The following is an 18,436-nucleotide window of genomic DNA, read 5'->3' as shown; positions in this document are numbered from 1 at the left end:
ATTCCCAGAAAACTGTTTATGATGATAAAACAGTTCAGCATTATTAGAGATGTGCCATGATGTCATAGTCATCCCTAAACATTCCCAGAAAACTGTTTATGATGGTACAACCCTTCAGCATTATTAGAGATTTGCCATGTCATAGTCATCCCTAAACATTGTCACACAACTGTTTATGATGACACCACAGTTCAGCATTACTAGAGATGTGGCATGTAATAGTCATCCCGAAACATTGGCAGAATTTTTTTTATGATGATACAACAGTTCAGCATTTTTAAAGATGTGCCATGATGTCATAGTCATCCCTAAACTTTGCCAGAAAATGGTTTATGACGATACAACACTTCAGCATTAATAGAGATCTAACATGTCATAGTCATCCCTAAACATTGCCAGAAAACTGTTTATGATGATACAACACTTCAGTATTAATAGTGATCTGCCATTGTAACCACCCTGGGTTTATAAGCGCAGAAATCGACCCTGCCGCACGAGCATGCTTTTGCGGCACAGGCGATAACGTGCCGGACCTCGGGCTAGAAGGTTGAGGGTTCGAGACCTCCTCCCTGCCTGTCATAATAATCCCTAAACATGGCCAGAAAACTGTTTATGATGATACAACACTTCAGCATTACTAGAGATCGCCATGTCATAGTCATCCCTAAACATTGCCAGGAAATTGTTTATGATGATACAACAGTTCAGCATTTATAGAGATATGCCATGTCATAGTCATCCCTAAACATTTGCAAAAATGTTTATGATAATACAACACTTCAGCATTTTTAGAGATGTGCCATGATGTCATAGTTATCCCTAATCATTACCAGAAAACAGTTTTTGATGGTACAACCCTTCAGCATTATTAGAGATTTTCCATGTCATAGTCATCCCTAAACATTGTCACACAACTGTTTATGATGACACCACAGTTCAGCATTACTAGAGATGTGGCATGTAATAGTAATCCCGAAACATTGGCAGAATTTTTTTTATGATGATACAACAGTTCAGCATTTTTAAAGATGTGCCATGATGTCATAGTCATCCCTAAACTTTGCCAGAAAATGGTTTATGACGATACAACACTTCAGCATTAATAGAGATCTAACATGTCATAGTCATCCCTAAACATTGCCAGAAAACTGTTTATGATGATACAACACTTCAGTATTAATAGTGATCTGCCATTGTAACCACCCTGGGTTTATAAGCGCAGAAATCGACCCTGCCGCACGAGCATGCTTTTGCGGCACAGGCGATAACGTGCCGGACCTCGGGCTAGAAGGTCGAGGGTTCGAGACCTCCTCCCTGCCTGTCATAATAATCCCTAAACATTGCCAGAAAACTGTTTATGATGATACAACACTTCAGCATTACTAGAGATCGCCATGTCATAGTCATCCCTAAACATTTGCAAAAAAATGTTTATGATAATACAACACTTCAGCATTTTTAGAGATGTGCCATGTCATTGTCATCCCTAAACATTGCCAGAAAACTGTTTTTGATTATACAACAGTTCAGCATAATTAGAGATGTGCCATGTCATAGTTATCCCTAAACATTGCCAGAAAACTGTTTATGATGATACAACACTTCAGCATTATTAGAGATGTGCCATGTCATTGTCATCCCTAAACATGGCCAGAAAACTGTTTATGATGATACAACACTTCAGCATTATTAGACATGTGCAATGATGTCACAGTTATCCCTAAACATTGCCAGAAAACTGTTTATGATGTTACAACAGTTCAGCATTACTAGAGATCGCCATGTCATAATTATCCCTAAACATTGCCAGGAAACTGTTTATGATGATACAACAGTTCAGCATTTATAGAGATATGCCATGTCATAGTCATCCCTAAACATTTGCAAAAAAATTATGATGATACAACACTTCAGCATTTTTAGAGATGTACCATGTCATAGTCATCCCTAAACAATGCCAGAAAACTGTCTATGATGATACAACACTTCGGCATAATTAGAGATGTGCCATGTCATAGTCATCCCTAAACATTGCCAGAAAACTGTTTAGGATGACACAACAGTTCAGCATTACTAGAGATGTGCCATGTCATAATTGTCCCTAAACATTGCCAGAAAACTGTTTATGATGATACAACAGTTCAGCATTAATAGAGATGTGCCATGTCATAGTCATCCCTCAACATTTGCAAAATAATGTTTATGATGATACAACACTTCAGCATTATTAGAGATGTGCTATGATGTCATAGTCATCCCTAAACATTGCTAGAAAACTGTTTATGATGGTATAACAGTTCAGCATTATTAGAGATGTGCCATGATGTCATAGTTATCCCAAATCATTGCAATAAATCTGTTTATGATGATACAACAGTTCAGCATTATTAGAGATGTGGCATGTCATAGTTATCCCTAAACATTGCCAGAAAACTGTTTATGATGACACAACACTTCAGCATTACTAGAGATGTGCCATGTCATAGTCATCCCTAAACATTGCCAGAAAACTGTTTATGATGGTACAACACGACAGCATTATTAGAGATGTGCCATGTCATAATCATCCCTAAACATTGCCAGAAAACTGTTTATGATGTAACAACAGTTCAGTATTTATCCTTGTTGCCCCAGGGGACCAGGAGTTTTCTGCAAAATATAGTTTCTTCTAAATGTAAAATGTGTTTGTTTATGGAGGAGAAAACCTCACGTAGACACTTTGAGGATGGATTATTCGTAAGGGGTTCTGTTTTGCTGGCTACTCAGTAACACAGTTAAATTATTGCGTATTGTCTAGCTGTAAAATGTGTTTTGTCATTACATCAATACTTGCCACAATAGAATGTATCTGAGTTGATTTGAATGTTGGCTTGGATGTAGGACATCCCAATGCATGGGCCTCCTAATTTTCTATGACGAACCCAAAGAATAATATCACGAGAGAGGAGAGGGAGAACGTTTTAGATTAACATACAGTACAATAACCCTTCTCATCCTCTCCCACCCTTACCTCTCCTCCTTTCCTCCATCAAACCATTCTACCCACAACATTTCTCGTCCCCCTCCCCTACTCTCTCCTGGAGAGGTAAGTCGTACATATCCTCCATCTTGCCTTTGTTGCCATGACAATGCTTCGCAGCACCTCAGGAGGAACTGTCCACTGGGTGATGATGGATCACAAGATCACTGTACTGACAGGCAGGGAGGGAGAGAGAGGAGATAAATGGGAAGAAGAAAAGAGATGAGGGTTATATCAAGAAAATAGGAAGAGATGGCGAGGTGTGTAGAAAGAGAATGTGGGGATGTACTGTATAAAGGAAGGAAGAGTGGCGGAGAGAAAGAGACAGAAGTAGGGACTAAAATTGAAAAGAGAAGATTAGCCAAACAAAAGAGGACATTCATGTGGTTCTTGTAGCACTGTGATTTTTGGGCAGTTGAGAATGGCCATTCATTCCCTTAGTGTGGGCACAGCTGAGAACATAGCCAAGGCTGCAGCCTGATCCGAGCATAGAAACAGCAAGCCATTTACTACCTGTTGTTGTTCCACTCTGAATGAATACATGTCATGTACCCACACGCATATACACCCCCCCACACACACTCAAAAGTTGACTCTCAAATCCCCACTTACACACGCATAATCAAACACACATTTTTGCAAATCTTAAACCAATGCTGATTTAGTACATATATGGTTTTGAAATCATCAATTCCACTACATCTGTGTTTAACATGAAAAGAGGAAGAGGGTTTCTGCACACACAGACACACACACAGTTTGTGACAGATGGCCAGGACATATTTTCAAGGCCTGATGAAATATAGAACCAGCCCCCAATCCCACACACTGTAACACATACACAATCACACACATACACACACACACACGTACAAACCCATCAGCATATGCACGTGTTGTCATATGTCAATATGCGTACATTCTCAGACCCAAGGAGTCCCTCTCTGAGCTGTGTTAAAGCTCAACTCACAGGCTACACTGCTCTTTCACTCCAACACGGTTTTTACTTCCCTTCACAGTATAATAACAATGACCAGGCCCTCTTAGTCATTCAGACAGCATGGTCTGCTCAGTATTCATAAGACTGGGCCTTTTAAGCCTGTGTTGCATCCATAGTGATCAGTCCAGAGGCCTTTAAAAGGAGTAACGGGCCAACGGATTCATGGTTCCGTTTCAGAGTATTGGAATTGCCCCTGTATCATATGTGCATATCATATGTATTTAACACACAGTGGCAGCAAGGACAGAACTGAGATAGGTGTACATCAATATCACAGTGCTGGAACTACTGTACCACAGTGAGGTGCTGAACGACGCATTAACATGCATTAGTACAACATGTAAATGTGTTGCTTTAACGGATACAAGCTGGCTGACTGCAGAGCAGGGGTTAAGTCCATTTCAATTCATTTCAATGTAATAGTGGGGATTTAATTCACATTGAGAAATGCACCAGGTTATTTACCAATGGTTTGTTTTTCAATTTGATGTGTACATAAAGTTTAATGCTAGCTTGGCTCCAGATCTGTATGTATTTGAGCTGCTGCTCTTTAGACTATCGATATATATTTGAGTGGCGTTAGGTAACCCAGCTAGAAGGTAACAGCCACACCACCAATTGGCCACACCTGATCTTAATGAGTGCTTGTTTCCTTTGAAATGGGGTCTGTTTGAATTCTGTTTGAATACACTAGAACAGATTTGTATGCATGAAAACACATTGCATCCTGACTCCATCCAGGTGGTGCAGTGGACTAGTTCCATGGATAGAGAACAGAAGATTATAGGTTTGAATCTCAATGATGCATGACACATGCCTAAGGAAATTAATTTCCATGTGTCCTATCTGTGCTTGGAGTAAAAGAAAATGTTTTACCAAAAAATAACCTAGCAGTTTTGAAAAGTATATGGCAAATATAAATCCAATATGGATGGTGTTAAGCAATGGGAAGGGTTGAATGGACCTGAAGGTTGGGAATAAAAACAACTAATAACAACAAGATAACTAATGTAAAACATACTGAGTCCGTGAAACATATATAGATTGAGAACATTTGTGAAAGAAATAGATGGATAGGTTGAGGTTAAAAGAAGGACAGGAGTAAAAGCAAACAAAATAGAACTATTGTAAAATAGACAGTGCAAAATGTGTATAGTATGTTTAAGCTGGAAGTGGAAACTAAGCGTTGTTTTTCACAAGCTTACTCCAATGATGTATGTCAGTATGAATGTATGTATGTACGTACCTACCTACCTACCTACCAGTCAAAAGTACATACGTATGTACGTACCAGTCAAAGTTTGGACACACCTACTCATTCAAGGGTTTTTCTTTATTTTTGCTATTTTTGAAATTGTAGAATAATAGTGAGGACGTCACAACTATGAACTAACACATATGTAATCATGTAGTAACCAAAAAAGTGTTAAACGAATCGAAATATATTTTAGATTTTTCAAAGTAGCCTCCATTGATGACAGCTTTGCACACTCTTTGAATTCTCTCAACCAGCTTCAGCTGGAATGCTTTTCCAACAGTCTTGAAGGAGTTTCCACAAATTCTGAGCACTTGTTGGCTGCGTTTCCTTCACTCTGCGGTCCAACACATCCCAAACCATCCCGAAATTGTTGCAACCCCTATTACTAGCCTGTTCAACCTCTCTTTCGTGTCGTCTGAGATTCCCAAAGATTGGAAAGCAGCTGCGGTCATCCCCCTCTTGACCCAAACTGCTACAGACCTATATCGATCCTACCCTGCCTTTCTAAGGTCTTCGAAAGCCAAGTCAACAAACAGATTACCGACCATTTCGAATCCCACCACACCTTCTCAGCCCTGCAATCTAGTTTCAGAGCTGGTCATTGGTGCACTTCAGCCACACTCAAGGACCTAAACGATATCTTAACCACCATCGATAAGAAACAATACTTTGCAGCCGTATTCATTGACCTGGCCAAGGCTTTCGAATCTGTCAATCACCACATCCTCATCGGCAGACTCGATAGCCTTGGTTTCTCAAATGATTGCCTCGCCTGATTCACCAACTACTTCTCTGATAGAGGTCAGTGTGTCAAATCGGAGGGCCTGTTGTCCGGGCCTCTGGCAGTCTCTATGGGGGTGCCACAGGGTTCAATTCCTGGGCCAACTCTCTTCTCTGTATACATCAATGATGTCGCTCTTGCTGCTGGTGAGTCTCTGATCCACCTCTACGCAGACGACACCATTCTGTATACTTCTGGCCCTTCTTTGCACACTGTGTTAAGAACCCTCCAGACAAGCTTTAATACCATACAACTCTCCTTCCGTGGCCTCCAACTGCTCTTAAATACAAGTAAAACTAAATGCATGCTCTTCAACCACAAAATATGTGGACAACTACAAGTACCTAGGTGTCTGGTTAGACTGTAAACTCTCCTTCCAGATTATCATCAAACATCTCCAATCCAACGTTAAATCTAGAATTGGCTCCCTATTTTGCAACAATGTATTCTTCACTCATGCTGCGAAACATACCCTCGTAAAACTGACCATCCTACCGATCCTCGACTTCGGCGATGTCATTTACAAAATAGTCTCCAATACCCTACTCAATAAATTGGATGCAGTCTATCACAGTGCCATCAGTTTTGTCACCAAAGCCCCATATACTACCCACCACTGCGACCTGTTTGCTCTCGTTGGCTGGCCCTCGCTTCATACTCGTCGCCAAACCCACTGGCTCCAGGTCATCTACAAGCCCCTGCTAGGTAAAGACCCCCCTTATCTCGGCTCGCTGGTCACCATATCAGCACCCACCTGTAGCACGCGCTCCAGCAAGTATATCTCTCTGGTCACCCCCAAAACCAATTATTCCTTTGGCCACCTCTAATTCCAGTTATCTGCTGCCAATGACTGGAACGAACTACAATAATCTCTGAAACTGGAAACACTTATCTCCCTCACTAGCTTTAAGCACCAGCTGTCAGAGCAGCTCACAGATTACTGTACCTGTTCATAGCCCATCTTTAAATTGCCCAAACAACTACCTCTTCCCCTACTGTATTTATTTATTTATTTTGCTCCTTTGCACCCCAATATTTATATCTCTACTTTGCACATTCTTCCACTGCAAATCTACCATTTCAGTGTTTTACTTGCTATAATGTATTTACTCCGCCACCATGGCCTTTTTTGCCTTTACCTCCCTTATCTCACCTCATTTGCTCACATTGTATATAGACTTATATAGACTTATTTTTCTACTGTATTATTGACTGTATGTTTGTTTTACTCCATGTGTAACTCTGTGTTGTTGTATGTGTCGAACTGCTTTGCTTTATCTTGGCCAGGTCGCAATTGTAAATGAGAACTTGTTCTCGACTTGCCTACCTGGTTAAATAAAGGTGAAATAAATAAATACATAAAATGAGTGATTGTGGAGGCCAGGTCATCTGATGCAGCACTCCATCACTCTCTTTATTGGTCAAACAGCCCTTACACAGCCTGGAGGTGTGTTGGGTCATTGTCCTGTTGAAAAACAAATGATAGTCCCACTAAGCGCTAACCAGATGGAATGAGGTATCGCAGCAAAATGCTGGGGTAGCCATGCTGGTTGAGTGTGCCTTGAATTCTAAATAAATCACTGAAAATGTCACCAGAAAGCACCTCCACACATTCACACCTTCTGCACTCCATGCTTCACGTGGCAACCACACATGCAGAGATCATCCATTCACCTACTCTGATTCTTACAAAGACATGGCGGTTGGAACCAAAAATCCCATATTTGGACTCATCAGACCAAAGGACAGATTTCCATTGCTCTTGTTCCTTGGCCCAAGCAAGTCTCTTCTTACTAGTATCCTTTAGTAATGGTTGCTTTGCAGCAATTTGACCATGAAGGCCTGATTCACACAGTCTGCCTTTCCTATGGCGGTCCTCATGAGAGCCAGTTTCATCATAGCGTTTAATGTTTTTTTGGGACTGCACTTGAAGAAACTTTAAAAGTTCTTGAAATGTTCCGTATTGACTGACCTTCATGTCTTAAAGTAATGATGGACTGTAATTTCTCTTTGCTTATTTGAGCTGTTCTTGCCATAATATAGACTTGGTCTTTTTGTCACAAGCATTAAGAAGGAAAGATATTCCACAAATGAACTTTTAACAAGGTACACCTGTTAATTGAAATGCATTCCAGGTGACTACCTCATGAAGCTGGTTGAGAGAATGCCAAGAGTGTGCAAAGCTGTCATCAAAGCAAAGGGAGGCTACTTTGAAGAATATCAAATGTAAAATATATTTTGATTTGTTTTGGTTACTACGTGTTCTACAATGTAGAAAATAGTAAAAATATAGCAAAACTGTGGAATGAGTAGATGTGTCCAAACTTGTTTCCAGACTGGTACAGACTGGTACTTTATTAAGGCGTCCGGTAACCTAATGGTTAGAGCATTGGGCTAGTAACCGAAAGGTTTCTGCATTGAATCCCCGAGCTGACAAGGTAAAAATCTATCGTTCTGCCCCTGTCTGTCATTCTGCCCCTGAGCAAGGCAGTTAACCCACTGTTCCCCGGGCGCCGAAGACATGGATGTTGATTAAGCCTCCGATTCATGCGGAAGACATGTTTCAGTTGAAGGCATTCAGTTGTTCAACTAACTAGGAGGCCCTCCTTTCCCTATATATATTTGCAAAAAATATATACAGGGAGTTGGAAGTGATGCAGACAATTACATTGATTTATCTGCAGTATTAAAAAACGAACAAAAAACAAAGTAAACATTTTTCAAAAAAGGCTTTAACCTGAAGGATTTTTGCCGATGCATCAGAATGGGTAAAGAAAGAGCAGGAGATGGATGCTCTTTGATCATGTGTTATCATTGGTGGAATGTTGCATGGATGTTTGCAGTGTTTCCCAAATGTTCCATTGATGTTTGCCATGTGTTTTCTTTGTGCTGGGTCGCGGGGATAGTGACAGCCTGAGGGTATGTATGCATCGGCCACACGTGAAACTTAAATAAGTTTAAGACTAAAGTGTGGGATTGGCTTCATCTAAGGTGGATGAGATGTAGGTAGGGGCGCCGAGCTCAGGTACTATAGATGAAGTTGCCTCAGGGATCAAATACTCACAAGGAGGTATTAATAATACCTTCTCTAGAAGGTACCGATGCAGTATGCTGCCTTATTGTTAAACCAAAAGTGCTGCTGTTGTTTGATAACTACCTTCTAGAAGTGTCAAGCTCTTCCACAGGTTGAACGCATTGTCAAACGCCCTCATTACAGTTTCCCATCTAGTTAATATACAGGTTTTTTCTCTCCAAATGATAAAAACAGTGTCTGTTGAATTGATACAAAGATAAAAAAGGGAGTGAGGGAGAATAGAGAGCTTATCGGTCTCTGTGTTGCTCTGGCAGTACTTGTTGTCATGGATTCCTTACCAGTTGTTTGAAACAGGTTGATGATTTTATCAGTTGATTTGACAACATAAGTTTCTGTTTCACAGAGAAACGCTGTATTAATAGAAATCGTATGTGTAGGAGGTTTGAAATAAGATGTCAACTTTAAATGTAAATTATTATTATATTCATCCCATTACTTCTTGCATGTCTTGTATTGTGTGGTATCCCCAGACAATTGACTCCCTGTGTGAATATTTCATTAGGAGAGAGGGAAAGTAAGAGGAGAGGTAAGAGAGAGAGAGGTGGGGGAGGGGGTGGATGCCAGCAAGCAAACCACACCATGCAAGGAAAAGGAGGGGGAGGCATAGGGAAACAAAATCTGCTTTTCAATGTGCGAGTGTTGAGCAGAGGAGCTGCTGCCTGCTGTAGGTGAACACACAGAGAGACGTTCAGAAGATGCTCTCAGTGAGAGGGGAGCTGACGCTGGGCTTTCATATCATGCTCAAGCTCCTGGACTCCTTCTCTGCTGGTAATAGTTGAAATTCTGCCTGCAGAGCGCTCTGTCTTGCCGACCCGCCGAGGTAGAACCGATTGGCCACCCAGTTGCGCTTGCTATTGTTTGGTGGTTTAATCGCTCTGTGGCTCAGTGTTCTCTCTCTGTGGATCGGTGGATGGGAGCAACCCTCTGCAGCTGTAGCATCAGTCAGTGAGCCTCACTAATGCAGATAGATCAATAGCTCTTGTCCTAATAGCAGGCGAGAGAGAGAAAGCGGGTGAGAGAGCAGAGCAGAGATCGCTGTGACTAACGCGCAATGTAGTGCAGTGGCACTTGTAGAAAGAGGGAATGAGTGAGAAGAAGAGCGAGTGAGAGCTGGACTAGCTCTACTTTTCTCTGCAGCAGGACCCGTCGTCCATCACTCAATCCTTGCGTCCCTCTGTCCATCCGTCCTTCCTGGGAAGTGGTTGTTTTTGCTCTGGGTGGGGTGGGGGAGGTGGGGGGGTTACTAAGTAGCACTTTTCATTGATACTCTCTCTGTCTCTCTGACGCTGCTTTGCAGGAGTGGTGGCGGCCAAGAGGAGCCCCAAGCTGGTGGTGAGTACACCACAACTCTCTTCTCCCTCATCTCCTCCCTTCTGCATTTGTTTGTGTTATTCCCCCGTGCACGCCCACTTCCTACTGGATGGATGTGGGGGCTATTTAAAGAACAAAAGATATGGAGATAAGGAAGACAGGATTCTAATCTTTCCTTTTCTGCTCTCCATCCAGCCTTCCATAGACCTCCCTTACTTTTCTTTTTCCCCACTTTCTTCTTTGACTCTCTCGCCCCCTCACTGTTACCCCCTTTTCCTTTCACTCGCAAGCTCTCCATTGCTCCCTCTCCTAGGTATTTTCTCTCTCTCCATTGTCTTTCTCTCTCTCTCTCTTTAACCCCTTCCTTCCCTCCATCTATCCCATGGTGTCATTGAGTGATTTAAGGGTAGCCTGGGTGTCCTGATTGAGTCATTGTAATGGTGTCCAGCTGGTAAGGAGGGCACAGGGTCATGGATGAGGGGAAAGGAGGATGAGAGGAGAGAGGGGTTGTCTTATACCAGTGGCTAGTTGAAACTAGCTGAAATGCACAGAGCCAAGGATGAGGGGAAAAGAGATAAGCAATACAAAAGGTATCGATAGAGTGAAGAGGAGAGATTAACAAATGATGATGGAATAAGGGAGAGAACTGAAGGGAATGTTGGAGCCGTTCTACGGGACTGACTCACAAGCTTGGTCCCACAGCTACAATAGGCAGAGAGGAAGAGAGACAGACTAGCTACCTCAGTACTGGAGCGGTGGGATGGTCTCTCCGGGGACAATCACTTTATTCTGAGGTTTAAAGAGCAAACGCCTCCTCATCTTTACGACTCATCTTAACCTGATGAGAAATCAATGCTGGCTGTTAGGAGACTCCATCACCGCTGTGAAAGACACACCCATAGCATCCCCTGGAGTGTCGTCCAGAGGGTAAAGTTGTCCCCCCAAAAAATGATCTGAGGTCAGTTTTGTGTTCTGCCCACCTATCCTCCTGAGACCGTGCAATTCATTTTTGTCCATTTGTTTTTTGGTCCGTATCTCTAAGGCCATACATGCCCATGTGTTAGGTCCTGTTGTACCTTTGAGAGGACATTTTGGGCTTTTCAATGATATCATATGTGTGGGGGTGTCACCTTGATATTTCTTTCTTTCTGGTTCTTAAAAATGTCTACCATCACAATTAGTACATTTTGTGGTAAGTGTGTGTAATTATAATTTTTGTGATATTCAAAATGTTTATAATAGATAAATATCTCACATTTCCCAAACAAAAGACCTGGAAAATTATTAACATTTCCCTCAATGTTGCACTAATGCAATTCCACGAAATGTGCAGCAGCAGATTGGCAAAAAATAAAATAGTACATTATCCAAACAGGTTGTCAGATGGAAGCCTATAACCTAGAATATTTACTTCATAAATTCAAAGCACACACATAATTGACACTGACAGTCTGCACAGGAGACCTGAATGCAGTTTAGAGCTCTCATCAGAACTGAAAATTCGATCCCGGTCTGTCCCAATCCCAGTGGGCTGAAGCCCGTACCCAGGCCTGGTCCGACATCACAGAAACATCACAGAAATGAAATGAGCCCGAACCCAGAAGAAAAGCAAGAATTCTAGAAACAGTAGTATGTTGATGTAAACCGGTGTTGATAATCAAATCAAATAAATCAAATCAAATGTATTTGTCACATACACATGGTTAGCAGATGTTAATGAGAGTGTAGCGAAATGCTTGTGCTAGTTGTTCTAGTTCCGACAATGCAGTAATAACCAACAAGTAATCTAGCTAACAATTCCAAAACTACTACCTTATAGACACAAGTGTAAGGGGATAAAGAATATGTACATAAAGATATATGAATGAGTGATGGTACAGAGCGGCATAGGCAAGATACAGTAGATGGTATCGAGTACAGTATATACATATGAGATGAGTATGTAAACAAAGTGGCATAGTGGCTAGTGATACATGTTTTACATAAAGATGCAGTAGATGATATAGAGTACAGTATATACGTATGCATATGAGATAAATTTACATTTACATTTAAGTCATTTAGCAGACGCTCTTATCCAGAGCGACTTACAAATTGGTGCGTTCACCTTAAGACATCCAGTGGAACAGCCACTTTACAATAGTGCATCTAAATCTTTTAAGGGGGGGTGAGAAGGATTACTTTATCCTATCCTAGGTATTCCTGAAAGAGGTGGGGTTTCAGGTGTCTCCGGAAGGTGGTGATTGACTCCGCTGTCCTGGCGTCGTGAGGGAGTTTGTTCCACCATTGGGGGGCCAGAGCAGCGAACAGTTTTGACTGGGCTGCGCGGGAACTGTACTTCCTCAGTGGTAGGGAGGCGAGCAGGCCAGAGGTGGATGAACGCAGTGCCCTTGTTTGGGTGTAGGGCCTGATCAGAGCCTGGAGGTACTGAGGTGCCGTTCCCCTCACAGCTCCGTAGGCAAGCACCATGGTCTTGTAGCGGATGCGAGCTTCAACTGGAAGCCAGTGGAGAGAGCGGAGGAGCGGGGTGACATGAGAGAACTTGGGAAGGTTGAACACCAGACGGGCTGCGGCGTTCTGGATGAGTTGTAGGGGTTTAATGGCACAGGCAGGGAGCCCAGCCAACAGCGAGTTGCAGTAATCCAGACGGGAGATGACAAGTGCCTGGATTAGGACCTGCGCCGCTTCCTGTGTGATAAATGATGTAGGGTATGTAAACATTATATTAGGTAGCATTGTTTAAAGTGGCTAGTGATATATTTTACATCATTTCCCGTCAATTCCCATTATTAAAGTGGCTGGAGTTGAGTCAGTGTGTTGGCAGCAGCCACTCAATGTTAGTGGTGGCTGTTTAACAGTCTGATGCCCTTGAGATAGAAGCTGTTTTTCAGTCTCTCTGTCCCAGCTTTGATGCACCTGTACTGACCTCACCTTCTGGATGATAGCGGGGTGAACAGGCAGTGGCTCGGGTGGTTGTTGTCCTTGATGATCTTTATGGCCTTCCTGTGACATCGGGTGGTGTAGGTGTCCTGGAGGGCAGGTAGTTTGCCCCCGGTGATGCGTTGTGCAGACCTCATTACCGCTGCTGCGCCTTCTTCACGATGCTGTCTGTGTGGGTGGACCAATTCAGTTTGTCTGTGATGTGTATGCCGAGGAACTTAAAACTTGCTACCCTCTCCACTACTGTTCCATCGATGTGGATAGGGGGAGTTCCCTCTGCTGTTTCCTGAAGTCCACAATCATCTCCTTAGTTTTGTTGACGTTGAGTGTGAGGTTATTTTCCTGACACCACACTCGGAGGGCCCTCACCTCCTCCCTGTAGGCCGTCTCGTCGTTGTTGGTAATCAAGCCTACCACTGTTATGTCGTCCGCAATCTTGATGATTGAGTTGGAAGCGTGCGTGGCCACGCAGTCGTGGGTGAACAGGGAGTACAGGAGAGGGCTCAGAACGCACCCTTGTGGGGCCCCAGTGTTGAGGATCAGTGGGGTGGAGATGTTGTTGCCTACCCTCACCACCTGGGGGAGGCCCGTCAGGAAGTCCAGGACCCAGTTGCACTGGGCGGGGTCGAGACCCAGGGTCTCGAGCTTGATGATGAGCTTGGAGGGTACTATGGTGTTAAATGCCGAGCTTTAGTCGATGAACAGCATTCTCACATAGGTATTCCTCTTATCCAGATGGGTTAGGGCAGTGTGCAGTGTGGTTGAGATTGCATCGTCTGTGGACCTATTCGGGCGGTAAGCAAATTGGAATGGGTCTAGGGTGTCAGGTAGGGTGGAGGTGATATGGTGGACAGGTGGACTGGGGACAGCAAGGAGTCATCATGTCAGGTAGTCCTGAGGCATGGTCCTACCGCTCAGGCCCTCCGAGAGAGAGAAAGAAAGAGAGAAAGAGAGAATTAGAGAGAGCATACTTAAATTCACACAGGACACCGGATAGGACAGGAGAAGTATTCCAGATATAACAAACTGACCCTTGCCCCCCGACACATAAACTACTGCAGCATAAATACTGGAGGCTGAGACAGGAGGGGTCAGGAGACACTGTGGCCCCATCCGATGACACCCGGATAGGGCCAAACAGGAAGGATATAACCCCACCCACTTTGCCAAAGCACAGCCCCCACACCACTAGAGGGTTATCTTCAACCACCAACTTACCATCCTGAGACAAGGTTGAGTATAGCCCACAAAGATCTCCGCCACGGCAGAACCCAAGGGGGGGCGCCAACCCAGACAGGAAGATCACATCAGTGACTCAACCCACTCAAGTGACGCACCCCTCCTAGGGACGGTATGAAAGAGCCCTAGTAAGCCAGTGACTCAGCCCCTGTAATAGGGTTAGAGGCAGAGAATCCCAGTGGAAAGAGGGGAACCGGCCAGGCAGAGACAGCAAGAGCGGTTCGTTGCTCCAGAGCCTTTCCGTTCACCTTCACACTCCTGGACCAGACTACACTCAATCATATGACCCACTGAAGAGATAAGTCTTCAGTAAAGACTTAAAGGTTGAGACCGAGTTTGCGTCTCTCACATGGGTAGGCAGACCATTCCATAAAAATGGAGCTCTATAGGAGAAGGCCCTGCCTCCAGCTGTTTGCTTAGAAATTCTAGGGACAATTAGGAGGGCCTGCGTCTTGTGACCGTAGCGTACGTGTAGGTATGTACGGCAGGACCAAATCAGAGAGATGGGTAGGAGCAAGCCCATGTAATGCTTTGTAGGTTAGCAGTAAAACCTTGAAATTAGCCCTTGCCTTGACAGGAAGCCAGTGTAGGGAGGCTAGCACTGGAGTAATATCATCAATTTTTTGGTTCTGATTATGATGGTTATGGTTGGTTGGTTATGATCAACTGAATGATGAAAATATTGGAATAAAGTAGGCTAATGCAATTGAAGGCATGTATCAAATTCTTGCTTATACTGAGACTCCCAAAGTCAAATACAAGCATTACAGTATACGGATTTACTGAACTAGTCGTATGGTCACCTAGATGATAATTTTAGCACCGTTTTGATTGGGATAACTCCATCGCGCTGCTTTGAGACAAGCGTGGATGACTCGTCTAGATAAATCACTGAATCTCCGTTTGGATATGTGGTAACAATTAGGCTCGGGAAATGTTAGCTAAGTTGAGGTGAATGCTAATGATCATCTTTATTCTGGTTTGCTCATATATTCGCTGATCAGAACATTTAGCTTGCATGTTATACAAGTGGATTTTTCTCAGCAATCACATAGTAGCCTGGCCTACTCCCGACCAAAAGCCTGTGACTTGGTGATAATCAATCAATGTGATTTTGTTTCACAGAATCTCTGTCTGTACATTTGGTTATTTGATCTATGGCTGGACCAGTGGAAGTGGTAGCTTATTCATTAATTTGCTCATCTATCACTGATTAGAAACATTTATCATGCAATAATGTAACTTAAATCAAGTGTATTGTGTATTGACTCACGTAGTGTAGCCTTACTGTATATAATCTTATGTTGAGCCTAGGCTATTTTCCTGTATTCCCAGTCCCAGTGAAACCCAAAATCGTGACTCCTGTCTTGTGTGGAAATTCCGAACTTTATTCTGTAATCCATAGGTTGCGTTATCAAAGCACGTCTCACTTATGCATGTCAAAATACCGTTATAACATTACCCCTCCTTCTCTCCTTCTCTGCTCCGTCTCATATTGTAGAATGGCGCCGGAGGGGATGGCTGACATTTTACAGGCTCCTAACCAACTGTGCTATTTTGTTCGTTTTTTTGCGTTTGTTTGTAACTTATTTTTTAAACTTATTTTGTACATAATGTTGCTGCTACCGTCTCTTCTGGACATCAGAACAGCGATTGCTCACTTTGAACTGGAAGAATAGTCATGAATTCCCCCAGTACTGCGGCTCATTCTGTTCACCAGCTCCGGAGGTCTACGTCACCAGCTGTCACGCCCTGACCTTAGAGATCCTTTTATTTCTCTATTTGGTTAGGTCAGGGTGTGACTAGGGTGGGCATTCTAGTTTTGTATTTCTATGTTGGTCTAGTATGGTTCCCAATCAGAGGCAGCTGTCTATCGTTGTCTCTGATTGGGATAATTTTTAGGCAGCCTTTTTTTCCACCTGTTGTGTGTGGGATCTTGTTTTTGTATTGTAGCCTTTTTACACTACAAAGCTGCACGCTCGTTTTGTTACTCTTTATTGTTTTGTTGCTGGTTCACATTAATAAACATAATGAACGCCTTCCACGCTATGCCTTGGTCCAATCGTTACACCGGCCTTCTCGGAGTCACTGAACTGGTTCATCACCACCAACCCCAGACTGTTTTGTCTCATTATGCACACCTGATTCCCATACCCGCCTTTCCCCCTGCGCCTGTCTTCTATCATTATACAACGTGACAAGAACAATTTTTCTTTAACGAGTCTGACGGGAAGGATATACTGCTTTCTCAGGAACAGGCCCAAATCCCTGTCATTTGTGTTAAGTAAAAATGGAGAAAAAGGGGGCGGAGGGTTGGCTGCCTTCTGAGAATTTGTAGGCAAGTGAGTAAACTCCCACTGCCGTCTGTTCTATTGGCTAACGTGCAATCATTGGAAAATTAAATGGATGACCAACGATCAAGATTATACTACCAACGGGACATTAAAAATGTAATATCTTATGTTTCACCGAGTTGTGGCTGAACGACGACATGGATAATATAGAGATGGTGGGATTTTCCATGCACCGGCAGGACAGAGAAGCTACGTCTGGTAAGACGAGGGGCGGGGGTGTGTGTCTATTTGTCAGTAAGAGCTGGTGAGCAATGTTTAAAATTAAAGAAGTCTCGAGGTATTGCTCGCCTGAAGTTGAGTACCTTATGATAAGCTGTAGACCACACTCTCTACCAAAAGAGTTATCATCTATTTTATTCGTAGCCATCTATTTACCATCACAAACCGATGCCGGCACTAGCACTGCACTCAACCAGCTGTATAAAATCATAAGCAAACAAGAAAATTCTCATTCAGAAGTGACGCTCCTAGTGGCCGGGGACTTTAATGCAGGCAAACTTAAATCCGTATTACCTCATTTCTACCAGCATGTCAAATATGCAACCAACTCTAGATCACCTTTACTCCACACACAGAGATGCATACAAAGCTCTCCCCGCCCTCCATTTGGCAAATCTGACCATAATTCTATCCTCCTGATTTCTGCTTACAAGCAAAAATGAAAGCAGGGGGTACCAGTGACACGCTCAATACGGAGAGGTCAGATGACCCAGATGCTATGCTACAGGACTGTTTTGCTAGCACAGACTGGCATTTGTTCCAGGATTCATCAAATGGCATTGAGGAAAATACCACCTCAGTCATCGGCTTCATCAATAAGTGCATTGATGATGTCATCCCAACAGTGACCGTACATACATATCCCAACCAGAAGTCATGGATTACAGGCAACATCCGCATCGAGCTAATGGCTAGACCTGCCACTTTCAAAGATTGTGACACTAATCCGGACGATTTATAAGAAATCCCGCTATGCTCTCAGACGAACCATCAAAAAGGCAAAGCGTCAATAGAGGATTAAGATTGGATCCTACTACACCGGCTATGACGCTCGTCGGATGTGGCAGGGCTTGAAAACTATTACAGACTACAGGGGTGTGTTCTTTTTCCCTTCTTGTACTCCCTATTCACCCACAACTCCAACATCATCATTATGTTTTCTGACGACACAACAGTGGTAGGCCTGATCACCGACATCAATGAGACAGCCTATAGGGAGGAGGTTGGAGACCCGGCAGTGTGGTGCCAGGGCAATAATCTCTCCCTCAATGTGAGCAAGACAAAGGAGCTGATCGTGGACTACAGGAAAAGGTGGGCCGAACATGCCAATTTAACATCGACAGGGCTGTAGTGGAGCGGATCGAGAGTTTCAAGTTCCTTGGTGTCCACATCACCAACAAACTATAATGTTCCAAACACACCAAGACAGTGGTGAAGAGG

At 43.3% G+C, this 18,436-nt stretch overlaps 1 protein-coding gene across 1 annotated transcript in view; it reads left to right on the top strand.

Moving 5' to 3' along the window:
• LOC115132592 (membrane-associated guanylate kinase, WW and PDZ domain-containing protein 1-like) overlaps window positions 1-18,436 on the top strand; it is a 104,546-nt gene that overhangs the window by 51,876 nt on the left and 34,234 nt on the right. Inside the window, exon 12 of the mRNA XM_065021072.1 lies at window positions 10,450-10,484. Within this exon, the coding sequence (XP_064877144.1) occupies window positions 10,450-10,484 (35 nt within the window). The remainder of the gene's footprint in view (window positions 1-10,449; window positions 10,485-18,436) is intronic.

This window comes from Oncorhynchus nerka, linkage group LG7, assembly GCF_034236695.1.
Source record: "Oncorhynchus nerka isolate Pitt River linkage group LG7, Oner_Uvic_2.0, whole genome shotgun sequence".
Classification (NCBI taxonomy): Eukaryota; Metazoa; Chordata; class Actinopteri; order Salmoniformes; family Salmonidae; genus Oncorhynchus; species Oncorhynchus nerka.
Note: the sequence above shows the minus strand (reverse complement) of the source record. Positions and strands in the feature narration are given on the sequence as shown.